Source organism: Panthera tigris, chromosome D4, assembly GCF_018350195.1.
Source record: "Panthera tigris isolate Pti1 chromosome D4, P.tigris_Pti1_mat1.1, whole genome shotgun sequence".
NCBI lineage: Eukaryota > Metazoa > Chordata > Mammalia > Carnivora > Felidae > Panthera > Panthera tigris.
The window spans coordinates 80,338,883-80,364,741 of NC_056672.1; the positions used below are offsets into that span (position 1 = coordinate 80,338,883).

Genomic DNA, 25,859 nt, shown 5'->3' on the forward strand with positions numbered 1-25,859 from the left:
ACGGAAGGACACCCCCAAATCCGAGCCTCTTTGGTGATTACCTCTAGGTGATCAGAAGGGCCAAGCCTGGCGGGTCAACAGTCTGCCGCCCTGGAGGGCAGAGTCTCAGAATCTCCAGCCATTGTAGTTGCTTCCAAAAAATGGGCAATTTGGGGGTAGACAGACCGCCCTAACTCACCCACCGAAGGCAGCCCTCTTCCTCATGCCCCATGTTTGTCCTCCAGTTAACTGGCTGCACCTGCTGGAATTTGCAGAAGCCCAGAGTCTGGAGCCTCGAGCGTGGGGGTGCCCGCTCCCCAAGAGGACCCAGCTGGCTCCTCAGGAAGAGACCCCTCTGAGGCGCTCTGAGGAGCTGGTCTGTCACGGGGAGAGGTGAGGGGAGGCAGATCAGTGTCAAAAACAAGATCGAGAAGTGGGTTTCAGCTTGACTCACATTAAGAATGTCACTTTGGAGCGCAAATGAGAGAGAAGAGAAATGCTCTTTTATGCGGGAGTTTATTTTTATCACTTTGTCAGAGAGAAATTGCAGCCTCGAGGGCACTGGAGCTGCACAGAATTACCCAAAACATTAACATGCAAATTGCCTTCTTTAGAGAAGGTAATTTTATTAGTGCAGGAAATGTTTCTTTCACTGTACTCATGCTCCGGAGCAGTGCTCTGTGGGGGCCAGTGGGGGCCACCGCAAATGGGGACTCCTGAACCTGGTTGGGGTTCTACTTCCTCCTCTACGTGGGATCGCACCTGGGCCACGCTACAGTGTTATAGCTCGTTACCCTGTAGACAGCACCCAGTGTAGACAGCAAGTGACTTGTTCAAGATCACACAGCATCCATGGCAGAAAGAGGCAGAGCTGAGGTCATGTGTCCTGTGTCTGGGAAACCAGGTGAGCCACAGGGACTCATGAGGATCCTGGAAGTGGCCACTCCGAGCATAAGGAGCAGTGACATTCCATCTATCTAGTCCTTCTTTCATTTATTCACTCGCTCACCTTGCCAGGAAGCTTTCCCTGTGCTAAACCCTGGGCCCTAGACGTGAACCAGGGATGGGCTCAGCATCCACGGGGTGGGGGGCAGGTGGAGAGGGAGGCAGACATCGGCAAACACTGAGGATCCAGCAAGGCGAGGCCTATTGGAGGGCGGTGCCGAGAACTGACAGGGAACAGGAGAGAGCAGAACTGGCCGGCGGGGAGGCAGGGAGAGGGGCCTGGAAGCGTCCCAAAGGAGGGTCTCACAGGCAGGCATTGTCCAGGCAGGCGAGGAAGGGAAGGGTGTTCAAGGTGTCCCAGGCAGGGAGCCGAGTGGGAGCAGAGGCAGGAGCCGAAGCATGTCAGTCTGGCTCAGAGTAGCCCGTGAGGCTGCTACTTGGAGTGCGTGGGAGGAGAGTGGAGCGGGGATGGGGGGCAGGGGCTGCAGGGGGGGTGACAGGGAGGCTGGCCAGGCTAATCTCAAAGGCTGAAGGGCTCAGATTTTATCCTCAGGTGGTAAGCAGCCCCCGCAGGCAGGGCCGGTTCAGAACAGAACCACATTCCCCTGAGACTTCGGGAGGGAGGGGTGTTTCCCAAGCCCTGGAATGCCAGGACGACAGAAGGTTGTGCGAGGCTGCGCTTACATAAGGCTTCCTCCTCCCTTCACAGACGTGATCAGTGGGGAAGTGTGGGCAGAGACACCCACCTGCCACCAAGAAGAAAGCACCTCAGTCATGTAAGGTCTCGCTGAACAGTTCAGGTGCACTCACTTTCCCCAGAGGCCGCCATCCCTCACCCCGCAGTGGCTGGCAGGTGCAATCTCCGAGCGTGGTGGGGCACGGGGGACTGTTCCCCCAGCCCGGGAGCTGTGGTAGGGAAGCCGAAGGGAAAGTGTGGCTATTTCAAGTAAGCCCAGAGCAGTTGTGGAGATCCTGAATGGGCGTACTCCAGCTCAGCCTTTCTCAACCTTGATGCTTTCCAGATTTGGGGCCCAAAACTTCTTTGTTGGGGGTGGGGAATCTGTCCTATGCATTACAGAATGTTAAGGGGTGCCTGGGTGGCTCAGCCGATTAAGCATCTGACTCTTGGTTTCGGCTCAGGTAGTGATCTCATGGTTCATGAGTTCGAGCCCCGTGAGTTCAAGCTCTGTGCTGTCAGTGCGGAGCCTGCTTGGGATTCTCTCTCTCCCTCTCCCTCTGCCCCTCCCCTGCTCACTCTCTCTGTCTCTTTCTCAAAATAAATAAATAAACTTAAAAAAAATCTTTTCTTAAAGAATGTAAAGCAGCATCCTTGGCCTCTACCCGCAAGATGCCGATAGCAACTTCTCTCCTTGCCCAGTTGTGACAACCAAAAATGTCTCCAGACATGGCCAAGTGTCCTCCAGGGCGTGGGGTGGGGGGAGGTGCAAAATCATACCCTAATTGAGAACCACTGGTCTGCCCAGACTTATGAAGATCGACACAGCTGACCACCAGAAGTCTCCCAGATCTCCCAGTGAGATGTAGGACACCTCACGGCCCCGGCATGGGGTCTGCCTCTTCCCCTCCCCCATGTGCCAAAGGATGGGGCAGAGTACTGCAGGTTTCATCACGTGCCCATCTGGGCTATCTCAAAAATAAGTGTGGAATATAATTCCTAAAAGATCTAGGAAGAAGAGCCAGGTGGCAAGGTAGAAAGCCAATGGGTGGCAGGTGGCTTTCCCATTAACTTACCAGGGTCTCAGAGTCCCTAGAATTCAGGGTCTCACCTGTAAAGCAAAGGCGTTCGAATTGGTGATCTCTCAGGCATTTCTGGTTTTGAACACTATGACTCTATGGCAGTAAACACAATTTGGAGAGTGTTACGAGGGAATGCTGAAGTTGGCCCCATGTGAGAGGCCTGGATAAGGATCTATCTTGGCTAATTCAAGAAAAAAATTTTTTTTAATGTTTTATTTATTTTTGAGAGACAGAGTGCTAGCAGGAGAGGGACAAAGAGAGAGAGAGAGAGAGAGAGAGAGAGAGAGAGAGAGAGAGAGAGAATTGGAAGCAGGTTTTAGGCTCTGAACCGTCAACACAGAGATTGACGTGGGGCTCGAAGTCGTGAACCTCGAGATCATGACCTGAGCTGAAGTTGGACACTTAACCGACTGAGCCACCAGGTGCCCCTATCTTGGCTAATTTGGCCATTTTCTTGATGAGAGACAGAGACTGGTCAGGTGGCTCATGAGGTTCTCATTTCATTCTCAGGTTAAATGACCAAGCCCAGGTTTCTCCAAGAATTCCATGAAAATCTCCAGGAAAAGCCTGTATTTGTAAACATATTTGGAATGCTTGGGATTGGTAGTTTCTCAGAGATCGGTAGAAGCAGAAGACAAAGAATTTTGGCTCTTCCTTCCACCCATTAGCTGGGTGACCCTGGGCACATTAGGTAACCTCTCCGAATGTCAGGTCTCTTCTCTGTAACCTGGAGTAGAAGGATTAACTCTCCAGGTTGGTGTGAAAAGTGGAAAACGCACATAGAGGACTTCCAGCTTCAGCACTGATGTGTAAGGAGCTTGGAAGTCATCACTCCCATCTTCACAATAAGAAAAAAAAGATAGGCAAACTGAAAATCAATGATAGTCCTTACATCTGTCAGAGATTTGAGGTCGCAGGGCAAAGTGTCACACTGAAAACCAGACAGGCAAGTGACAACAGAGACTCATAGCCCAGGTCAGCTTACCAGCAGTGGCTGCTGGAGCCAGTAAGTGGTAGGAGTGCTTCATTGGTGACGGAGGAATTGCTGGAGGCTGAATGGATGAGATTGAGCGTTAAGAAGTCCGGGAGCCCAGTCTTAGGGGTCCTTCAAGCATCTGTGGGTTGTACCTCCAGAGCCCCACTGGGTTCTCAAGGTGGTGATTGGAGAAAAATCCCACATGCTTCAGGCAGGGAGGTGTGTGAGGAAGTAACCTTTCCAAAATGTGCTCTGAGTGTTCTCCATCACAAAAGACTGCCCTCACGGGAGACTACATTACCAGAGACTCATCTGACCTGAGGGAAGGGTGATTAGACTACTCCAGCCCTTTTGGCCTTCCTGTCTCACATAAGGGCAGAAAAAAAGGGCTGAGGAACACTTCTGAATGTGGCAGTCCAGGGACCCAAGCCCACTAAGAAATTGAGAGTTAGCGATAAGATTATTAAATGCTGTCTCTCCCCAACACCTCACTACCACCCATCCAAAGGGTTCCAAGGTAACCACAGTGGATAACAATTGACAGCTCCAAGATAAAGACTCTCTATTCAAGGAGTTTTTAGGAAAGTCCAAGGACAACAGGGAGAGAAAATAAAAGCAAGGAAACTGATGCCTCTGGTGCCTACAGCTGCAGTAAACATTAAACACAGCCTAGCTCCTCATTGGGTTAACAGAAAACCTCACACTGAAAGCCTACTACTTGATCTCCCATGTCTGGCTTTCAACCAAAAAATCACAAGACCTGCTAAAAGACAAGAAGAAAACATTTGTCTGACAAGACAAAGGAAGCATCAAAAGGAGACGTGGCTATGACACAATGTTGGAATCACGCAATGGAGAATTAAAAATGATGATGATTAATATGTTAAGGGCTCTAATGGAAAAAGTAGGCAACACTCAGGAACAGATGGGTAATGTAAGGAAAGAGATGGAAAGTCTAAGAAAGAATCAAAAGAAAATGTTAGAAGCAAAAAACACCGTAACAGAAATGATGAATGCCCCCAGTGGACTCAACTGTAGACTAGAGACTAGACACAGACGAGGAAAGAATCAGTGAGCCTGAAAACATGTCAATCAAAATGTCACAAAGTAAAATACGAAAAGAAAGAATGTAAAAAGGGAGAATGTCCAGGAACAGCGTCTTTGGACGACATAGAGGAAATGGATAAATTTCTTGAAACATACAACCTGCCAAGACTGAGTCATGATGCAATAGAATTTCTGAGAAGACCAAGTACTAGTAAGGAGACTGAATCAGTCATCAAAAATCTCCCAACAATCAAAACTCTAGGACCAGATGGCTTCACTGGTGCATTCTACCAAACTTGTAAAGACGAATTAATACCAATAATTGCTTTACATGTGAATGGTTTAAATATGTTGATTAAAATACAGAGATTGTTAGAGTGGATAAAGAACAAACCCAACTCTATGTCGTTTACAAGAAATCCCCTTTACACATAAAGACAGACAGAAAGAAAAGGGGTGGAGAAAGAGATATCATACTAACACTAACCAAAGAAAGTTGGAGCAGCGAAATTAATTTCAGACAAAGCAGACTGCAGAACAAAGAAAATTATCAGGGATAAAGGTGGGCATTACATAATGATAAAGGGGTCAATTTTCCAAGAAGACATAATGGTCCTCAACACGAGTGTAGCTAAAAACAGAGTGTCAAAATACATGAGGTAAAACAGATAGATCTACAAGAGAAAACAGACAAATCTACTATTAAGTCAGAGAATTTTAACACCCTTCTCTCAGTAATTGACAGATCCAGCAGGCAGAAAATTGGAAAGGATATAGTTGAATTGAAGAGCACCATCAATCAACTGGATCTAATTGACATGTATAAAATACTTCCCTTTACAAGAGTAGAATACACATTCTTTTCAGTTCACATGGAACACTCACCAAGACAGACTGTATTCTGGGCCATAAAACATACCTTAACAAATATGAAAGAATAGAAGTCATGCAAAGCATGCTCTCAGACCACAATGGCATTACACTGAAGATTAGTAACAGAAAGATAGCTGGAAAATCTCAAAATACTTGGAGATTAAATAGCACATGTCTAAACAACATGCCAAAAAGGAAGTATCAAGAGAAATTTTAAAATATTTTGAACTATGTGAAAATGACAGTGGAACTTACTGAATCCTGTAGGATGCAGCAAAAGCAGTGTTTAGAGGGAAATTTATAGCATGGACTGCATATATTAGAGAAGATGAGAGATCTAAAACCAATCATCTAAGTTTCCACCTTAGGAAACTAGAAAAAGAAGAGCAAATTAAACCCAAAGTAAGCAGAAGAGAAAGAATAATAAAAATTAGAGCACAAATCAATGAAAGCAAGGTAGGAAATCAATAGAGAAAGTCAATTAAATCAAAATTTAGTTCTGTGAAAAGATCAAAGAAATTGATAAACCTCTAGCCAGGCTAACCAAGAAAAAAGGAGAGTAGATTGCTAGACAGCTAACTAGTAATTAACAATCACTAATATCAGACCATGAAGGAGGCTTCACTGGTCTTATGGACATTAAAAGGCTAATGAAGGAATGTTATGAGTAACTCTCTGCCTCCAAATTTGGTAGTTTTGATCAAGTGGACCAATAGGCCCTGTGGTTTCACCGGTGAATTCTACCTAACATTTAAGAAAGAAATTATACCGGTTCTCTACAACCTTGTCTAGAATACAGAAAGAGAAGGAACATGTTCTAACTCATTTTGGAAGGCCAGCATTATCCTAGTGACAGATAATGGCATTATTAGGAAAGAAAACTACAGACCAATAGTTCTCATGAGCATGGGTGCAAATAACCCCCCAAAATTTTGACAAATGGAATCTAATAACATATAAAAAGAATTATACACCATTACCAATGGGATTTATTCCAGGTATGCAAGTCTGCTTCGATGTTTACTAGTCAATTAATGTAATCTATCACATCAATAAGCTAAGGAAGAAAAATTATATGATCGATAGATGCAGGAAACACATTTGACAAACTCAAATCTCCATTCACGATTAAAAAAAAAAAACCTCTAAAAATTTTTTGTTCCTTTGATAAAGAATATCTATTTAGAAATACCTACAGCTAACATCATAGTGGTGAAAACCTAGATGCTTTCCTCCTAAGATTGGAGACAAGTCAAGGATGTCCCCTCTCATCACTTCTTTTCAACATTGTACTAAGAGCCTTAGTTAATATAGTAAGACAAGAAAAGAAAAGGTATATACGTTCAACACGTTCCGAATTAAATCCCAGCAAATTATTTTGTGGATATCAGCCAAGTGAATATTGTGATATTTTGTGGATATCAACCAAGCGAATCTAAAATCTACATGGAAAGACAAAGGGAAGAACAGCCAACACAATACTGAAGGAGAAGAACCAAGTCAGAACCCTGGCACTAGCCAACTTCAAAACTTACTGTAAAGCTACAGTAAACAAAACAACACGGTATTAGCAAAAGAACGTACAAATAGATCAGTGCAACAGAATAGAGAGTCCAGAAATAGACTCAGGCAAATGTCACCGACTAATCTTTGACAAAGGAGCCATGGCCATTCAATGGAGAAAAATTAGTCTTTTCAACAAATAGAGCTAGAGTAATTGGACATCCACAGACCACCCCCCCCCCCAAAAAAAATCTAGACATAGACTTTATACCTTTCACAAAAATTAACTCAAAATAAATCACAGACCTAAATGTGAAATGCAAAAGTATAAAACTTCTCAAAGATAACATAGGAGAAAACCTAGGGGGGCCTTGGATTTGGCTATGCGTTTTTAGATGCAACACCAAAACAAGATCCATGAAAGCAGAAAAATGATGTTAGGCTTTAGTACAATTAAAAACTGCTCTGTGGGGGTGCCTGGGTGGCTCAGTCGGTTAAGTGTCTGACCTCGGCTCAGGTCATGATCTCACGGTTCTTGAGTTCGAGCCCCACATCGGGCTCTGTGCTGAATGCTTGCTCAGAGCCCGGAGCCTGCTTCGGATTCTATGTCTCCTTCTCTCTCTGCCCCTCCTCTACTCGCACTCTGTCTCACTCTGTCTCTCAAAAATAAATACATGTAAAACATTAAAAAAATTTAAAGAAATCTGCTCTGTGAAAGACACTGTTATGAAAACGAGAAGCTAAGCCGCACGCGGGGAGAAAACCCTTCCAGAAGACATATTTAATAAAGGACTTGTATCCAAAATATACAAAGAACTCTTCAAATTGAACAATAAGAAAAAAAGCAAACCCAATGGCTCAGTTAAAATACAGGCAAAAGATCTCAACAGACATTTCACCAAAGAAGATGTACAGATGGCAAATAAGCAAATGCAAAGATACTCAACATCATACGCCTCTAGGGAAATGCAAAGTAAAGCAATGAGATACCACTATACTCCTCTTCCAATGGCTAAATCTAAAACCTGACAACACTAAATGCTGACCAGACTCTGATGCAACAGGAAGTCCCAGTCATTGCTGCTGGAAATGTGAACCAGCCACTTGGAAAGGCAGTTCAGCTTCTTACAAAGCTAAACATAGTCTTACCGTATGATCGAGCAATCACATTCCTAGGTATTTGCCCAGTTGCGTTAAAACTTGCAACCACACAAAGCCTGCACACAAATGTTTGTAGCAGCTTTATTCATAATTGCCAAAATTTGGAAGCAACCAAAATATTCTTCCATAGGTGAACGGATTCACCAGCTGTGACATATCCATTCAGTGGACTATTCCACAGAAATACAAAGAACTGAGCTATCAAGTCACAAAAAGACTTGGAGGACCCTTAAATGCATACTGCTACGTGAAAGAAACCAGTCTAAAAAGGCAGCATGGTACAATTCCAACCCTATGACATTCAGGAAAAGGCAAAGCTATGGAGACAGTAAAAAAGGTTGCCAGGGGCTCACGGGAGGGAGGATGAATGGGGGGGGGGAGCACAGGGACTTTTAAGGGCAGTGAGAATATTCTGTGGGGTCCTGCAATGTTGGGGAAATTACATTATGCACTTGTCAAAACACACAGAATATACAACACGGCATGAACTTGAACCTAAACTGTGGACTTTAATAGTGTATCAGTATTTATTCACTAACTGTAACAAATGTACGGTAATGCAAGATATTACAGGGGACAATGTGGGGGGATATAAGTGAATTCTTGGTACTACCTGCTCAATTTTTCTGTAAGTGTTGCGTATGGGCTGGGCACCGCTGGGTGTGGCCCCTAACCCTTCTAATCCTCATTTCCTCAACTCCAGAAAGCAAGGCTCTGGGGAGCTTCCGGTGCCATATTTGTGACAATAAAGTGGGTGGGAACATTTATGCAGCTCCCAGCAGGAGGAGGAGCAGGTGGGGGATGTCTGGGGGCAGAGTCCCCCACCCCCGCCCCACCCCCCCATGTGTCTGTCATTGTGAAGGCCTCCCTGAACCAAGATCAGGGACCAACCATTGTCTTACCAAACACAGCTCTGCCCAACCTTAGGGATGCCTCAGTCACTGAATCCGGCTCTCAAGCCTGGGGACATTTGGGGATTGACGGGGTCCTTCCATCTTCAAGAGGTGGTGACTGTTGTCACTTCCCCAGGCAGCACGAGGTAAAGGCTCCGGGTGGGGTTCCTGCTCTGTCCCTAGAATCCCTCTTGACCCCAGCCTTGGTTTCTTCCTCTGAGAAGGGGGTCATGGGAATAAGACCGAGCTCACCAGCATGTGAACACTCAGTAAACGAACGGACTGGGAGAGCGCTTTGTGGTCGGGGGCCTGTGCTTCCTCACTAAATCCTTACGACAACCCAAGGCGGATGTCCTCCGCCCCGTTGTAAAGGAGACCGAGGCTCCCAGAGCGGGAGTGCCACCACTAAGGGCTGCCAGAGGGAAGGTGCTGGGGATTGAACTGCAGTCCACGTGGCTCCCGCTTCCCCACAGCCTCCATGGTGCTGTGATGATCCACGCAGGTGGACCCACACAGGTACAAGCAAGGGAGGGGGGCTGCATAAACTATCATTCTGCTTTCCCCTTCTTGTGTCTTTTTTTTTTGGGGGGGGGGGTCAGGCCAGCTCAGTGGACAGAGATCCTGTTCCCTCCACCCGGGAGGTGACAGCGGAGAGGATGATGGAGAACAGGTGCCCCTGACGCAGGGCCTGGTGGCCCTGGCAAAGGGGAGAAGTAATTCCAGAAGGCGCAGCCCAGGAGTGGCAGGCCCTGAAGTGTCTGTGCGAGGGAGAGGGCGAGCTGGCATTTCTGTCCGCTCGCTTGCTTTTATTAAAACTAATTCTGATGCCGACTATTTTGTAAGTGTGTAGGGCACCCATCCAGAGAGGCCCATCTGACTTCGAGATAATTTCAAGGCTGCAGAGTGTGGCTTGTGCCAGACACGTCGCAAGAGGCGCTGCATGAAACCCGCCTAGTTATCCGCGGGCTCCCATATTTCCGAGGGAGGGGGCCACCCATGTATATGTATAAGCGAGGCTCCACTCAACATTCCGAGTAAAAATACTTTTAAATATTTCAGTACATCGTTAACCAAATACATTTCAGTGGGGGCTCGTTCCAGCTGATGAAAGTACAGGAGGCAGATGATTTGCATAAGTCGACTGAGGAAATTTGGTGAGAGACCGTCATAAGACTCAGACATCCACAGGCGCTGCTGCTGACTGTCAGGGTCTGATCCGAGTTCATTTGACACTTTTGCAGAGCACCTACTGTGCGCCACGCACAGCTCTAGGCTTCGCGGAGGCGAGTCTAGCTTCAGAGAGATGCCACACACTTCATTCCACGGCGTTTAGTTAGCTGCGATCCGGATGGAGAGCAGGGCCGGACGCTGTTGGAGCTGATGGGGAGGGGGCGCCGTCTGGGGGTCTCCTTGGGGAGACGGCCTGGGCGGTGGGGCGCCTGAGAGAGGCGAGGGGCCTCGGTGGGGGACCTCCAAGGTGGCCGCTCTCCTGGCCGGAGCGAGTGAGTAGGGGGCTTTGGGGGCAGGCTTGGCTGCAGAGGGGGGCCCCAGTCCGCGAGGCCCTCCTTCACTCAGATGCTCTACCCTGGAACTGGGGTCTTAGACCAGCCGGCCTTGCGGGCAGCTGCCAGCGGGCTCCGCATGGAAAGGTGATGCAGACGGGGGGCTGGAGGCCGGCACAGCCAGCCTGGGCAGCGAGCGCCCACCAGGGTGAGAGCGGGCATGTGGAGGGATGGCCACAGCCATTCATCAGACACCGCAGCTGGCGTGGAGCGCAACTGGCGAGCTTTCCAGGCCCCGCAGCTCCGAGCCTTCCAGCGCCGCTTTTCCTGCCGAAGGTCTCCAACCCTCCCCAGGCTCATAGCACCCACCTCGCGCCCCCTCTTCCCAGCCGAACCACCCCACGGTGTGGGCCAGGGCTGAGGGGCAAGGGAGCGGGACCCGCGGGCGGCCTGGCCCCAGGTTGTTTGCGGTCACGGTTCTGGCCAGAGGCAGGTGAGGGCGGTCGTGGAGGGGAAGTGGGGGGGGGGGGCAGCACTCCGTTGGGCACCGAGGGAAATGTGATGCCACCGCTCGTGTGCCACGCCTCTCGCATCAAGCACTTCTTCCCGTCTGGTCCCAGCACCTGTCCTGTCCCAGGCTGGCATGAGCAGGTGCAGGGAGGCATGTCTCAGAGAGGGGCACAGGGAGAGCCCCCTTACTGAGCAGTTCCCACGGACGGCAGACCCCGCTCTGAGCGCTTGGCGTCACTTCATCCACAGCGATGCTTCTATGAGGCGGGCACCGCTATCATCCCCACTTTACAGATGGTGAACACGAGGCTCGGAGGGAGTTATGTAACTTGCGGAGGTGACGCAGCTACCAATTAGGGAGCCCGGATTTGGATTCGAAGCCAGGTTTGTCCGATCCCAGAGCCTGTGGCTTTGGATATACTGCCAGTCAAACCAAGGCAGCCCCAGGAAAGGAGGCACGTAGCTCAGGCATCCTTCAGGCGGTGGAAGAAACGGTTCTTATTTTAGTCAAAGAGTGTGCAGGATGTATGAGACATGAAACTACGCCACTCTTAGATTTCCCTCTGCGGGCCAGGTGTGGGTGTGCTTGAATGGGTGGAGGAGGGGGGCGGAAGAGACTCCTGAATCCGAGTTTCCTTGCTTTGCAGTCATGTTCCCGTTGATGACTGGGAGGGACCCTAGAGGTAAGTTGTGTGTTAGATGGACAAGATGTCCAGGTGCTGGGCTCAGAGGTTCCCTCCGCGAGTGAAACGTTTCCCTCTCAGAGATGACGCAGTAAAACTACCTTTTATTGCCTAATCTTGATGCTGTCCTCGTCTCTGGCACAGAGAAGTGAAATTCCACTCTGGGAAGCGTTGAGAGCAAAGTCTCAGAGATAAGGAGGCGCTCGTGAGTGCAATTTACATGAAGTAACCGCATCTTCACAGACAAATTTGTGTCTTCATTTCATTCTGGGCACCGACGGGACTGCCAGACCTCAGTTTTTCTGAGAAGACCCTCATTTAGATTTCTGTTCTGCTAGAAATTCTAGAATTACACATTGAAGTCTTTATTCATTTATTTATTTATTTATTTATTTCTATGTCGATTACATCGGCTGGCTGGGGAGTGTGAGATTGCCTAGTACTAAATTCCATCAAGCTCCTAAATAGCCATTGACTTTCTAACAGAGAGAAAGGCAAGACTATCTGGGGACTGATGAGCCTGGGGTTGCAGATGAGGGTTCTGTGGGTGGGGAGAGCTGGGGGTGGGGGGGCAGGCTGGTGTTGGGGGAGAGCCACGTACTAGATGCAGGTTATTGTGAAGTCTTGGCTTCTGTTTTGGGTGGTGAGTCTGTGGATGCTTATTACATTATTAAAAATTACTAATTCAGAAAGCTAACTTAATAAAAGCAGGTTATGCATGGACTCGGATAGAAGGTCTCACGAACCAAAGATTATTAGTCCAATTCTATGCACTTGAGCTCAAAAAAAAAAAAAAAAAAAGAATAGAAAACAAGGCTACTTAAAAGGATGGTCTGAGATTTAGACCCCAAAACGTGCATTCTTTTTTTAATAGTAGTTTTGATTTTTTTTCTCCTCGTTAATCTTTATAAATACCATTTTTATTCTTCCATTTCAATACTAGGGTCTCCCCATGCAGGTTATATAAAAGTTCATTAAGGTCTCAGACATCAGGAATCTGGCTAGCTCCTTCAGTAGGTGCCAAAGTCTCATGAGGCCAGAAGGAAGGTCTGGGCTGGCTTCCGGAAAGGGGACCTTGCGCGAGTAGTTGGACATAGCTAGTGCTGGGCGTGGGGTGAAGGTCTTATCCAAATGAGCTGGCGTTTTATGCCAGACATTGAGGAGAGGGGAAAGAGACCCTGTCAGTAACCACCTCTACTATAAGCCACGGTTCTTACACTCAGAACGCCTTACTTTGCAGGTGCAGGATATTTTTTTATTGCTATTTGTCTGCTCATCATTCCCTGGGCCCTGTGCTAGTCTCAGGGATACAAAACTCGCAGCGGGTGCCTTTTCTGGGATGCTAAGTCTGTGTTCTCTCTCTCTCTTTCTTTCTTTCTTTTAATATTTATTTAGTTTTGAGAGAGAGAGCGTGCGCACACGTGCAAGTGGGGGCGGGGCAGAGAGAGAGGGAGACACAGAATCCGAAGGAGGCTCCAGGCTCTGAGCTGTCAGCACAGAGCCCAACATGGGGCTCGAAGTCACAAACCGTGAGATCATGACCTGAGCCGAAGTCGGATGCTTAACCAACAGAGCCACCCAGGTGCCCCAGTCTGTGTTCTCTTTCTTAACCCTCACGGCAATACCCCTTTGTTGTTCTCCCCCACACCGCCCCCCCCCAACCCCGACTCTGGCCACACCCTATGACAACCGTGTGTCCTTTTTATGTGTATGGCTGGAGACACTGGGTATGACGAAAAGGCAATGGATTCGGAAGGCAGACTGCTTTTGGTTCAAATCCTAGGGTCCCCACTGACATACTAGATGCAGCTGTTTCAATCCACAGTTCACCTCTTTAAGCCTCAGACTTCTCATCTGTCAAACGGGAATAACAACTCTTAGCTCAAGGGGCTGTATGAGAATTAAATGGGATAACTCATAACGAGAATTATTTCCGTCACATAGTAAATGTTCAGTAAATGGTCTCTACTATTTCTTTTTTCTCGAGAGTGGGATCTGCAAGTAATTTCTCTTTCTATTTCTACCAGGCCGGACACCTGCTAACCTGCTCGTTACCTGTTTGTTGAATGAGTGGATGAATGAGCCCCTGCCCTTTGAGAATGCAAGCCCTTGTTCTATCACTCTTCCGACTTCTTTCTTGTCAGCCCCAAGACGCCTCTGGGACAGGTCATGCTGCCCCCCTCTGACATGGCCAGGACTTAACTGGAACTGAGGGCATGAGAATCCCTTGGCTGTGCACCACGGGTTGCGGGGGGTGGGGGCAGGTTGCGGTGGGGGGAAGGAATGGAACTGAGGGCATGAGAATCCCTTGGCTGTGCACCATGGGGGGGGCGGCGGGGGTGGGGGAGGAAGGAGAACTCTCTGGTCTTCCTGCTGACACTTGCCCCAGGGAAGAACCACCACTCAACCACAGCTGTCTTCTTTTGCTATGCAGGAGCTTCCTGAATGCTCCTAAGAATGTGGCTGGCTCTAGAAGCTGCTTCTCCTTGAGAATCGGGGGTGTCATACCAGCCTTCTCAGGAAGCAAGGACCGGGCCCTGGCTTCGCCAGCTGTGAGACCTCAGTGGCCGCTGAGACGGGGGCACAAGACGGGCTTCTCATTCCTGGCTTTAATGCCCAGCCCCCACTGCCTATACCCACCCCCACCCCCCTGCATCTGTTATTTCTTTTCAGGAGCCATGGAAACAGGAGTCTAAGCTCTGAGGATGCCGGGAGACAGAGGCTCAGACCGGCAACCACCTTCCACTCAGTTTCATCTTCCCATAGGCCCTGTGCTCCAGGAGTCGACCTTTCACCTCCCTGCCTCACAAGCCCCGCCCCCAGCCCAGTCACACAAAGGCCCCCTGGATTGGGGACAGCGTCCTGGGCCAGGAGGCAGGAGGCCTGACTTCCAATGTGGGCTCTGCTACTCACTGGCTATGGGAGTCTGGACAAGCCACTCGCTCTTGGAAATCCAGGATCCTCATCTGTAAAATGGGACACAATCACCCGCTTGACGGTCTGGTGTTTGAGTGTGGGAAGGGGCAGCGAGATGCACCTGGGAGGGACTCTCGAGATCCCGGTCCCTGCTAACGATCATTACTGAGGCGTGGCAACAGGCCTGGGAGATCCCAGCCCCGGATTCGCTTGCCAGTATGTGCTAAAAATAAGTACTTTTCTCCTCTCTTTAGCTTGGTCAGCAGAACGGAGAGATCCTGGCAGACCCCGGAAAACCCCACCCGCGCCTGTACCGTGGACAGCCCCTGTGGATTCCGCTTACAGAGAGCAATTTAAGAGGCAAACAAAACATGAAAAGCTATTCAGAATTAACAATGGGCCAGATGGTAATGCTAGTTTGAAGCAATAAAACATGATAAATAGCTTCCTGCTGCTACTCCTGATCAATTTCAATATTTAATAATTCCGCTGCCACCCCACCCCCTCTTCTGGCCCCCTCCACGGGATCCTGCGATGACTCCTGCATTCAACTCACAGAGCAAACACTCCTTCACTTTCTGGAGGCGTCAGCAAAAAGCGCGCTGCTCGACTGTCATGCGAGCGCTCTCGGTCCTCGAGATGATAATTAATCTGCCTGCTTCTCCAGACGACGCTCCATCGCCGGCCTCTCCTGGTTGCCAGGGAAGGCTGTGAGGGCGCTCCACCGGCCGAGACGCCTAGCACCCACCTTGTGGAGTCAGTGAGTGTTGGGATTCCCTGGGTTTTGCTTTGAGAGTTCAGAAAGGAGAGCGGTAGGGAGCCTGGAGGCCATCCGACGCCAGCACCAGCTCGTGGGATCAAGCAGCCCGGAAGGGAAACTGAGGCGGTGTGGTGTTAGAGCCGTGCCCACCAGCTGTGCCTCTGAGCCTCAGCACCCTTCTCTCTGCGGTGGAGCTGAGGGTACCTACCTCCGGAATTCCAGCCAGGGCCGTGCATATGGAGCCCCCAGCAGAGCGTTTCTGCGTAGGACTTGCCCAACAACTGGCAGCCAGTGGCGTCCTTATTAAAAGGTAATGGTCCCCGTGGCCAGAAAGCTGTAGCCCAGGGCTGACCACGACCGGGAGCACCCCACGCTCAGACGGACCCAGCCCGAGTGGAGCCTGCTAATGGGATCACTGCTCTGCCCTGCCAGCAAGGGCTCCAGACACAGTCATATCCACTGACGCAGGAGACCTCAGGGCCCCCCTGGCGAGCGGGTATTGTCGGCACCATTTACGGAACAGGAAACGGAGATTCAGGAGGTGAAATGGCTTTTCAAGCTTACATGGGTAGAAAATGGCACAGTCAGTTCTAATCTGGATCTCCCAACCTCTGATTTCTCGTCCTTTCCACCGAACCACAGGAGGAAGAAAGCTGCTTCCTGAGGCGCCCCCTCCGCCCCGTGTTCCTTTCGCAGGGATGCAGCCCAGGGGAGGGAAGCCCGGCTGCCGGGTCACCTGAGCTACAGTTTACCGTCTGTGAAATTCAAACGTGGATACCCAGTGCACTGGTTCACGGGCACATTTAATGAAGGACTATGCATGAGAGCTCGGGGTAATTTTGTGATGAGCTGTTCAAATGTCAGGTACGGTTAGTATGACTCTTTAGAAAAACACCCTCTGTCAGGAAATAAGATCAGAAACACATTCACCCCAAAGCGGATCTTTCTAACGGAGTCCTTCACCGCCCGTCCCCCACCGTAATCTAGAGGATCAAGAGCAAAGTCTTTAGTGTGGCATTCAAGGCCTCAGTGGCTCTTGCAACCCCATTTTCCCGATCTCCCTTCCCTTCCTGCTCCAGTCCCTCTAAGCTTCTTGGGGTTATCTGAGCCTTCCACGAGCGGCCGAGCCTTGGGCAAGCCACACCTGCCAGACAGTCCACACCACCCCATTCAGTGGCTTCTCCCACGCCCCCTTCTCCAAGAAGTCTTCCTTGGGCCTCCCTCGATGGGAGCGCCTCCATTGGGCTCCTGATAGCCCCTCGGTGCCCCCCTGGGCTGGTAGCACACCATGCTAGGGCTGGGCTCTCCTCTGCCCCCCTGCCCTACAGCGAGTTCCTCCGCGGTTGAGAGCTAAGCGCTCTTCTCTCCCGTCTACCCAGGGCCTGGCCCACACACGCTAGCACATGCGTGCCGAGGGGTGAACGGATAATTGAGTGTTTCCAGTACAAATGGAATCAAAGCCTTACACAAAGATAAGGGATTCTGACGGTGGAACTAGAATTGGGGGGGGGGGGGCCCAGCCTTGGTAGCAGAATTCAGGACAGTGCTCCTAGATTCAAATTCAGCTCCGTCCCCCTGGGGATGTCTACAGCTGAACAGGACAGCCTTCCTCTTTCCCCAACCTTGACCCTTAAACAAGAAGGAGCCAAAAGGGTACCGCCCACCCAGCTGGACTCCCACCGGACAGGGCGGAGGCCAGTCATCAGGTACCTGAGTCCCGCTGGTCCAGGGTCATAGAGTTCCACCTCCTGGTGATGTCAATGTAGAGGATGTCCACGGCCGCCATGGACAAGCTGCTGCTGCTGAGTTTGCAGTTCCTGCCAAAGACGCGAAGGGACATGTTACTGCCAGAAGGAGCGCGGCCTCTTCCGGCCTGCCTCCGTGCCTTTGCCGGGGGTGGGGGGGAGGATGGGGGGGGGGGGGCTGTGTCCTCACCCCTGCCTGGAAGGCCCTCTCTCCCCACAGCTGGAGCTGATGAAGGGCAGGTGGGGGGGGGGGGACAGGGGAAGAAAAGGCTGAAAATGTAAGCTGAGATTAGATCATGTGGGTTCCTGTAATTTGGTTAATTCTAAAGGGCTGGAAAGAGCAAGGACTTTAGGATGACAAGTCTTTTTTTAGAGAGAGAGAGAGCGCACACAGGCAGGGGAGAGGAGGCAGAGGGAGAGAGAGAGAAAAATCTCAAGCAGGCTCCGCACGGACATCCTGTGGGTCATGACCTGAGCCGAAATTAAGAGTTAGACGCTCAACCGACTGAGCCACCCCGGCGCCCGGACACGGCCGGTCTTGAGTTGAATGGCTCTGCCACTTAGAAGCTAATGGTCCCGGCTAATCCAGCTCCCCTTCCGGAACCTCACGTTCCTCCCCTGTAAAACAGTCCATCTTTTCTGCAGCCGCTGGGGATCGGCCTGTTGCACACAGGCCAGGGGAGGTCTCTGCCTGCTCCGAGAGGGAAAGGGAATTCCTCATTTCGGACATGCACGTCTGCACCTCTTCACCTTCACGTGCGTTCGTTTCTGGGAACAGAGAGAAAGGCTGGACCTGGGCACCGTGCTCTCTTACCAGTGCCCAGGCAGCCGACAGTGGCACACTCGGATGGCCCAATGAAAACAGCACTGTCACCCAAACAGACGGAAGGTGCCGCTTCTGTCCGGAAGTGATTCCCCACTGGAATGCTTCCCGGATGCATCCCTGGGCCCAAACCTACAGACAGGGGCTGGAGGTTCCTGCACATCACCCATTGGAATCTGTCACCTGAAGATTTCACGTGGGTCCCGAACGGTGAGCCCGAGACTCCCGGCGCAGGTGAGCGCGGCTGGCCCACACCCCTCCACGCTCAGTCCTGACTTTGGGGAGTCACCTGGAAGCAGCAGGGGTGGGGAGAGGCTGGCGTCAGACTTTCGGAGGCTCCCCCGGTTTATTTCCTCCAGTGCACAGAGGCCAAGGTAACCAGGTTTTCAGCTCCACATCTGCTCCCTGTCCAAGCCACAAAGGCATGTTTGCAATCCTCTGCCTCCCCTCTAGGTTTTGGGTTTTTTTTTTGTTTGTTTTTTGGTCTGGAGATGTGGGGAGGCAGTCTGGCACACTGAAAAGAACGTGATTTGGGCATCAGACAGACCAGGATAGAAACCCTGGCTCTGCTGCTTTTTCTAGCTATGTGACCGTGAGCATTTACTTAAACCTTCAGTGCCTTCATTTGCTGCTACCTAAAATGAAGAGAATAGTATCCGCCCCCATGGCGGCGGTGAAGAAGGATGAGGCGGTGCGGGCCAAGGACCCGGCGTGGTGCCTGGCACCCGGTTGGCCCACCGTTGTTGGTTCTCTTCCCAACCGCTCCCCACTTTTCGTTTTCTCTTCCAGAACTAGAGCGTGGGATCTTCGGAGGCTGCTTGGGGCTGACCCTTCAGCAAGTGGCCCCGTCCATTCTGGGGAAACGGAGCTCAGCAGTCGGAACGTCTGGATGTCAGGGCCCCGGGCTCTCCATCCAGACCAAAGGTAGCCCCTGGCTTGTCCAGATGCACCACCTTCCTGAACAGGGTCGTGCTGGGAAGCGGGTCCCAACACAAGCTGGATTTGCCCTCGCGATCCTGGAGTCATACCTCTGGGCCAGCTGTCCGTTTGGCCGCATTACGCTCAATGCTGCTTTCAACTCTCCAAATATGGCCTCATCCGTTGCCCCAGCTAATGATAAAGTGGTTCTTTGATTTCCCATTTGTCATCGGCCCTCGTGTGAATAGGTCCCTTAGAAGCCCGACAGGAGAGGGGTTGATTGGCAAGCAGGATTTGGGCACCCCCGAGGCCCCCCTCCAAACCCACACACACCCCGACGATGGAGGCCGTGAGCGTGCCCGGCATGGTGCCCAGACGAGGCTGGTGTTCCTTATATGCCAGCACCCTGGCTCCCTCCCTCCCGCCCTCCCTCTTCCTTCCTTTCTTCCCTGCCAGTATTTCTCAGGCCATCAATTCACATCCTGCTTCCTCCTGGGCTCCTGCTCCGTATTTCAATCACAAGTCACCGGTGGCGGACTTCAAACACATCAGCGCACAGCTATTGAACCCCGGTAACAACATGTCAATGGACGCGGAGCTTTTCATGTCGCCTGTCACCAAGATGGCTATCTCTATTGGGCTCCACTGGAGACGACGCTCCAGTCTCTCCCAAGGTGTTCCAACAACCTGCGCTGCTCATTTTCCAAGCTTCGTTAGGAAGGGCCACCACTTTTCTCTAATTATTGTATCAGTGTCCTCTGGACTACCTGCTCCCCCACGGGACAGGAGCTCTGCCTGGCTTGCTCTGTGGGTTAATGGAGTATAAAAAGGGAAACCAAACTGACCACTGGTATATAGTTATTTTTTTCTGACAGGTAGAAAATAGAAGTGTCAAACCTTTAGCAGGGGCCGTAATTTACCAAAGAGAAGTCTCCGTTTATCCCTTTTCCGAGGTAACTCATCCTCCCTAGTGATGCCTGCAAATACAGTTGATTGTAACATCTGGTATGGGGACAGGGGAAGGAGGGACCCATGCTGGCTGCAGGAGACAGGAGATGCTTTAAAAGAATTTTGATTCTTTTATTTCTCGGGCACCCATTTAGTATGCCAGGCCCTTTCCTGTCCATCTTTACAACCACCCTACAAAGGAAGTACTCTTAGTCCCATTCCAGGGACAGGTAAGCTGAGACTCAAGAGAAGGGACATAGCTTACCCAAGATCACACAGCTGGGATTCACATCCAGTCCTCCCTTGGAGGACAGAGTAGTGGACTTAGGAGCTCTGGGGAGAAGTAGGGAGATGGCCCAGCCCAAGGCTGCAGGAAGAACCCGGGATTTGAGACATAGTCCCAGGCAGGGCCCAGTAAGGCCAGAGCCTCTAGAGAGACCCTGTTGGGAAGCTTTGGGATATAAGGCTGGGGGAAGACAACCAGGGTCACTTGGAGACAGATTCTCCTAGGTTTGTCCCCATGGCCACTCAACATTCTCATTGACGCAAACAGGAAAAGCCTCCTTGTTTGGAGGGTCAAGACTTTCGAATGACTTTTTCATCTATCCATCCACTCGGTGCAGAATTGATTTTGTGTCCACGATGTGTCGGTGGGATTCTGAGCCCAGTGAGTGACACAGAGTGCAATCCGTCTTGGATACCACTCTCAGAGGGTGGAAGAGATCTCAGAGTCTGGGGTAAAAACATGAAGCCTTGGTAGCTCTTAATCTTGGTAGCGTTTCCTCTTATGCCCTGGGATGCAGTTCCTCAAATAACTAAGGAGTAGAGGAGTAAATTCTTTAGTGGAAGAGAAGTCCAAGAAATATGGTAACATGAGAAACCAGAACAATTCTTGAGAAAGGATAGACTGGAAATGTGTACGGAAAAAAAAAAAAAAAAAAAAAAGAGCTTTGAGTCAAATGCACAGGACTTTGAATCTTGACTTTGTGACGTGACCTTGAACAAGTCACTGAAGCTCTCTGCATCAGAATTTCCTTATTTGTACAACAAGGAAACCGCTACTCAACATACAAAACCATTTTAAGGACTAGCTCAGTGCCTGGCACACATGGGGAAGTAACAAATGACGGCTCCCAGCCCTCCTCCATGATGTAGAACCACTTCAAAGAAATGTTTTGTTTTGTTGTTTTTGTTTTCCTCCCAGAATCACAGGAATTTGGGCACATATGGTGGGAGACAATCACAAATCATTCAAGTTCATTAGGAGCCCAAGTTTAGAAAGATCTGAAATCACCATCCTCATTTCCTCTCAACAACTACTGACATCTCATGGGAAATTTAGAAACCAACTTTTTCCACTCTATAAAATTCTATTTATAGAATTTCCTTCGCATTCATCCTTCTCTGTGAAATAAAAGAAGCTTATTTTTTCCTGGAGAGTTTTCTATAAGGTGAAGGCTAACAAGTAATCAATATTTGTTAATTAAAAAAAAACCCAACACTAAATATCTAGGAGGGAAAATGATGATTCTGGTTTATAACATGTATATTTTTAAAGGCTATTGATATCGCAGGCATAGGATCTCACAATATTGCTGGAAAGAGATCATCACAGAACAGGGGGATTTTTCAAAGTCATGGAAGGAGTTAATGACAGAAGGGGAGACAAGACCCTTTACAGTTCTATTCCAGAACATTCTAACACACCATGTTGCCTCTCAGAGCATAAAACCCCCCACAGCTACCCATTATGAAACATATTAATATCTCCCTATGAGAAAAGGGAATGGAAGGGGGGAAAAAAGGAAAAAGAGAAAAACCATTCTCTAATTTAAAAGGAGACCAGGATCAAAAACCACAAAGGGGCTGAGCAGGGCCCTCCAAGTGGCCTCCATTTCCCAGAAACGAACCTGGTTTTGGCAAAGTGTTTAACGTTCAGGCTGTGGAAATGGAAAACGCCAGCACATGCAAACTGATGTCAAATTCTGATATAGGATACATTTGGAAAATGTGTTCTTAGTGAGTTACATAGAAAGCCCCCCAGATTAGTAATCCAATGGAAGGAAAACAGCAAAAATGCATTTCCCTCAAAGAAAGCTGTCAAGTTGAAGAATCAGACAATTTCTATTTCTCAGAGAAAGAGAAGTCTCCACGCCCCAGGAATTATTATGACATAAAAAAAAAAAGGGGGGGGGGAAGAGGTGCTTAATTCATGGTAATATGTGCTACTATTATGTGCCTCCTGAGGAAACGACATGAAAAGCTGGTTCGATGAGTTAAGTCTAGACAAGGGAACGACAGTTCATTATTTCTCATTTCTTGGTAGAAAAGTAGAATGTGGCCAGACTGGCATTAGCATAATTCACTCCTAAAACTGCTGATCTATGCAGCACATTATGAGAGATGGTCACTGAAAATAAATTCAGTTGGATGTTTGTTTTGTTCCCTCCTGTTCTCTTTAAGGAACTTGGAGAGAAAGAGTGGGTCGTCCAGGTGAAAGCCAAGTTCAGCTTCTGTCGTTTGTGTGGGAGATCTGAGAGGAGTGTATATCTAGCCAGCAAGTACGTCTCCTGCGCAGTGCTCCAGAGAAGGGCACTTGGCTCGATTTAACATATGGCATAAATATTATTAATTCATAATGAAGCAAAATTTAAACCGAAGTGGAAAGGAGAGAGAGAGCGAGCAGTTGTTAGCAAGAGAAAACGCTTGCTGTTAAATTTAGCTGGCAAGACTGAACATACTCAGATAAATCTAAGTGCAGAGTATCATCTTTTACGGTTAAGTTGCTGTTGGGATCTCTTGGTATATTTCAAAAGGAAAGATCTATTAACGATTGTGCAACATTTTCTCCACTTCTTCCTGCAGGACACTGGCTGGGTGGGTGTGGAAGGAGGGGAGAGGGGCTCACTGCCGGAGTCCGGCTCCCCACCTGAAGACATTCTTCCCCCTACTCAGGGCACCAAGGCTCCCGTGGACAGTGCTGCAACAGACAGTGACCTGAGGGCCTCCAACCTCACCGAAATCGGTTTTACTGGCAAATGCCCTTAATTATTCAGAAAAAAAAAAAAGGATGGAAAAATCATAAGGCCTATCACACAGAGACAGATCTGTAGCAATAGTTTTGACATTAGTTCCAGTCTGAGAGTGTTTTAGGAGTCTCCTTTGCTAGAACCATTCTCAGTTCTGTTTTCTTCTCGAGATCGTGAATGAGCCTAGCAGCCCTCTTGGTACGTTCCCCACCTCTCATGCCGGAGCTCACACGCCGGTGGGCTCTGTGGTCAGTCACACTGTGATTGAACCCACCCAGTGTTTCAAAATTATTTTCTGAATAGCCAACATGGATATGCACGTATTGAGATTTTATATAAAAATCAGCATTTCTAGGGGCGCCTGGGTGGCTCAGTTGGTTAAGTGTGAACTCTTGATTTCAGCTCAGGTCATGATCTCGAGGTTCGTGAGATCAAGCCCCACGTCTGGCTCTGCGCTGATAGTGGGAAACCTGCTTGGGATTCTCTCTCTGTTCCTCTCTCTGCCCCTCCCTGCTCTAAGTCAATCAATCAATCAAAACTTTAAAAAATCAGCATTTCTAGCTTCTCTTGGAAAATCAAAAGCTCTGGTGACACTAGCCCAGCAGCAGCCTTTCCTTTTATCCAGGGATGTCCCCTCCGCAACCTTCCAGATCCCACCCACTGGCTTATGCTTCCTGCCTGACCCTGGAGGCAACCAAGAGTGTGATTCTTACAGTAAGCTATTTTTTTCAAATCTCTCCCCGCCCCCTTCTTCTATGGCCTTCTGCTTTTCCTCCATTCTTCCTTCTTCCTGCCTGGAACTCGACCATGATGGCTGGATTTTGAGCAGCCATCTTGTGACCCTGAGGCAACCCTGAAGCTTGAAAAGCACATGCTTAGGATGGATGAACAGAAAGACAAAAAGAAAGTGGGGCATGATCACATTGTGGAGTCATTAACCAGCCTAGAATCCCCACTGTCAAGCTTCCTATTATATGAGAGAAAATTAATCTTATTATTTTAAACCCTTTATAGATGAGTATCTATTACTATGAGTCAAATGCAATTCCTAAATGAGTCAGAAGGTATCAGGTAGTATTTTCAGGGAAGTAACAACATGCGTCTGTTGACTTTCTTGAGAATGTCCATTGTCTAATGGAAATAATAGTCACAAGACTCCCACCTAACAAATAGCTCCAGTAAACTAGGCTCTGGGTCAGGTGCTTGAGGATGTATTACATCCCAACCCCATAATAACCCTGAAAGGCAGGAGAGATTGTTCCCATTTTATAGACGAGGGAACTGAGCCTTGGAGAAGGCGAGGGATTTGCCCAAAGCCACACAGCTATTAAGTAATGGGATTGGTCCTGAAGCCAGACTCAAAGCCTGGACTCTTTCCACTGGGCTTTCCCCTCCCCCTCCCCCTCCCACCCCCCCCCCACCCCCCAGAGCTAACACAAAGCCCTTCTCATAATCACCGTGCAAGTACGAACTCAGGTTTCCTAAAATGGCAATTATTCCTGCTGATTCTTCTGTTCACCATCCCATCAGGAATATCAGAGAGCCAGAGTTAGAATTCAGAAAATTCAGTTGGAGAGAAGCGCATGACAAAATGTTTCCAATTCGAGACTTCTAATTATTTGCTTTAGTGAACAAAATTATGGAGAGCGTGACTTTGAAGTGGAAGGTAGAAATATTAAAATCAATGACGAGAAAACAACAGCAACATCGAATGCCAGCAGATAGTTTCCCTGAAGTGTGTGACACACGATCCTGCTAGCTCCATCCCCGTTTTATGGGATCACTGAGATTCAGAGAGGGTCACTAACTTGCTCAAGGGTTACACAGCTAGTCAGTATTGCTTCAGACATTTATTCACACCTGTGTTGCACCAAAGTGCCCCAGAGAGGAGAGGCAAGTTAAGGAATAATCGAGTGCCGTGGTTTATTTTGTTGGCTTTGGCGAAAACGCAGCTGATTTATCTCATGGTTCATGTTTAAAATTCATGCAAATTTTGTGTTATACTCGATCATATAGCCGTGTTATTTTCACATCAGGACAAATACATTAAATTATTTATCAACTGAATTATTTAGCTTTTCTCTCCCGACATGGACACTTTGGGAAGATGTGCCTTTTTTTTTTTTTTTTTTTTTTTGCTGTAGCTTCCTAAATGCTCAGCACCCAGCCACTACCACTGGGAGAACATCACCCCAGTTTAAGAAACACAAGGTCTGTCTGAGTCCGAGGGGCAATTATTTATATGTGGCCTAAGGACCTAGTTTAAGGTAGCACAAAACTGTGTTTTAACCACAAGTGTAAGGTGGCGAAAGCTGTCACATCTGTAACATTCATTAGTTCATTCACCAACTAGAGTGTGCCAGGCCTAGCTCCAGCCACGGGGCCAATCCAGCCCCGGCTGGGGCACTGACCCGGAACTGCAGACCCCGCCCCCCCGCACCTGCCACCGCCCCAAGCGGTCAGGGAGATGGGACCAGCCAGATGCAGGGCCAGACTCCACCCTGCCCGAACCCCAAGCCAAGGGGCCGGTCTCACTGACCTTATAAAAGTCCGAAAGCCTGTTGGTCCCAACTTCATCGTCCCCTTGATCCCCAGGAACCGGATAAACAAATTTGCCATCCTGTCCACCAGGCGCAGGTAGTTGAATTGCTTGGCATACTTGGGGAACACCTGCTTAAGGCAGATGGAGGGCAGGTGGGCTTCGGGATCCGTGTTGCCGTCGGAGGCGCTGGCCGGCTCACTGTCGGAAGGATCCTCCTTTGCAGCTAATGGCTTCGTAAGCTGCTGAGACCTGAAGTACATGAGCAATTAATGAACCAACAGGTGCAGCAGGACTCATAGGACGCAGCTCCTTCTCACACATATTCTCCTCTCTTTACAGTTCAGATAC

At 49.1% G+C, this 25,859-nt stretch overlaps 1 protein-coding gene across 7 annotated transcripts in view; it reads right to left on the reverse strand.

Annotated features, from left to right (window-relative positions):
- The window catches only part of TTLL11 (tubulin tyrosine ligase like 11), a 237,066-nt gene that overhangs the window by 14,116 nt on the left and 197,091 nt on the right, over positions 1–25,859 (reverse strand). For 6 of the 7 annotated variants that reach the window (XM_042963433.1, XM_007094509.2, XM_042963438.1 and 3 more), the window contains 2 exons: positions 25,509–25,760; positions 17,217–17,323 (listed from right to left, as the gene is read on the reverse strand). In XM_042963433.1, coding sequence (XP_042819367.1) covers positions 17,217–17,323; positions 25,509–25,760 — 359 coding nt within the window. Of the gene's footprint in view, positions 1–16,045; positions 16,066–17,216; positions 17,324–25,508; positions 25,761–25,859 lie in introns of those variants that run through there. The other variant, XM_042963434.1, reaches the window with a different exon arrangement.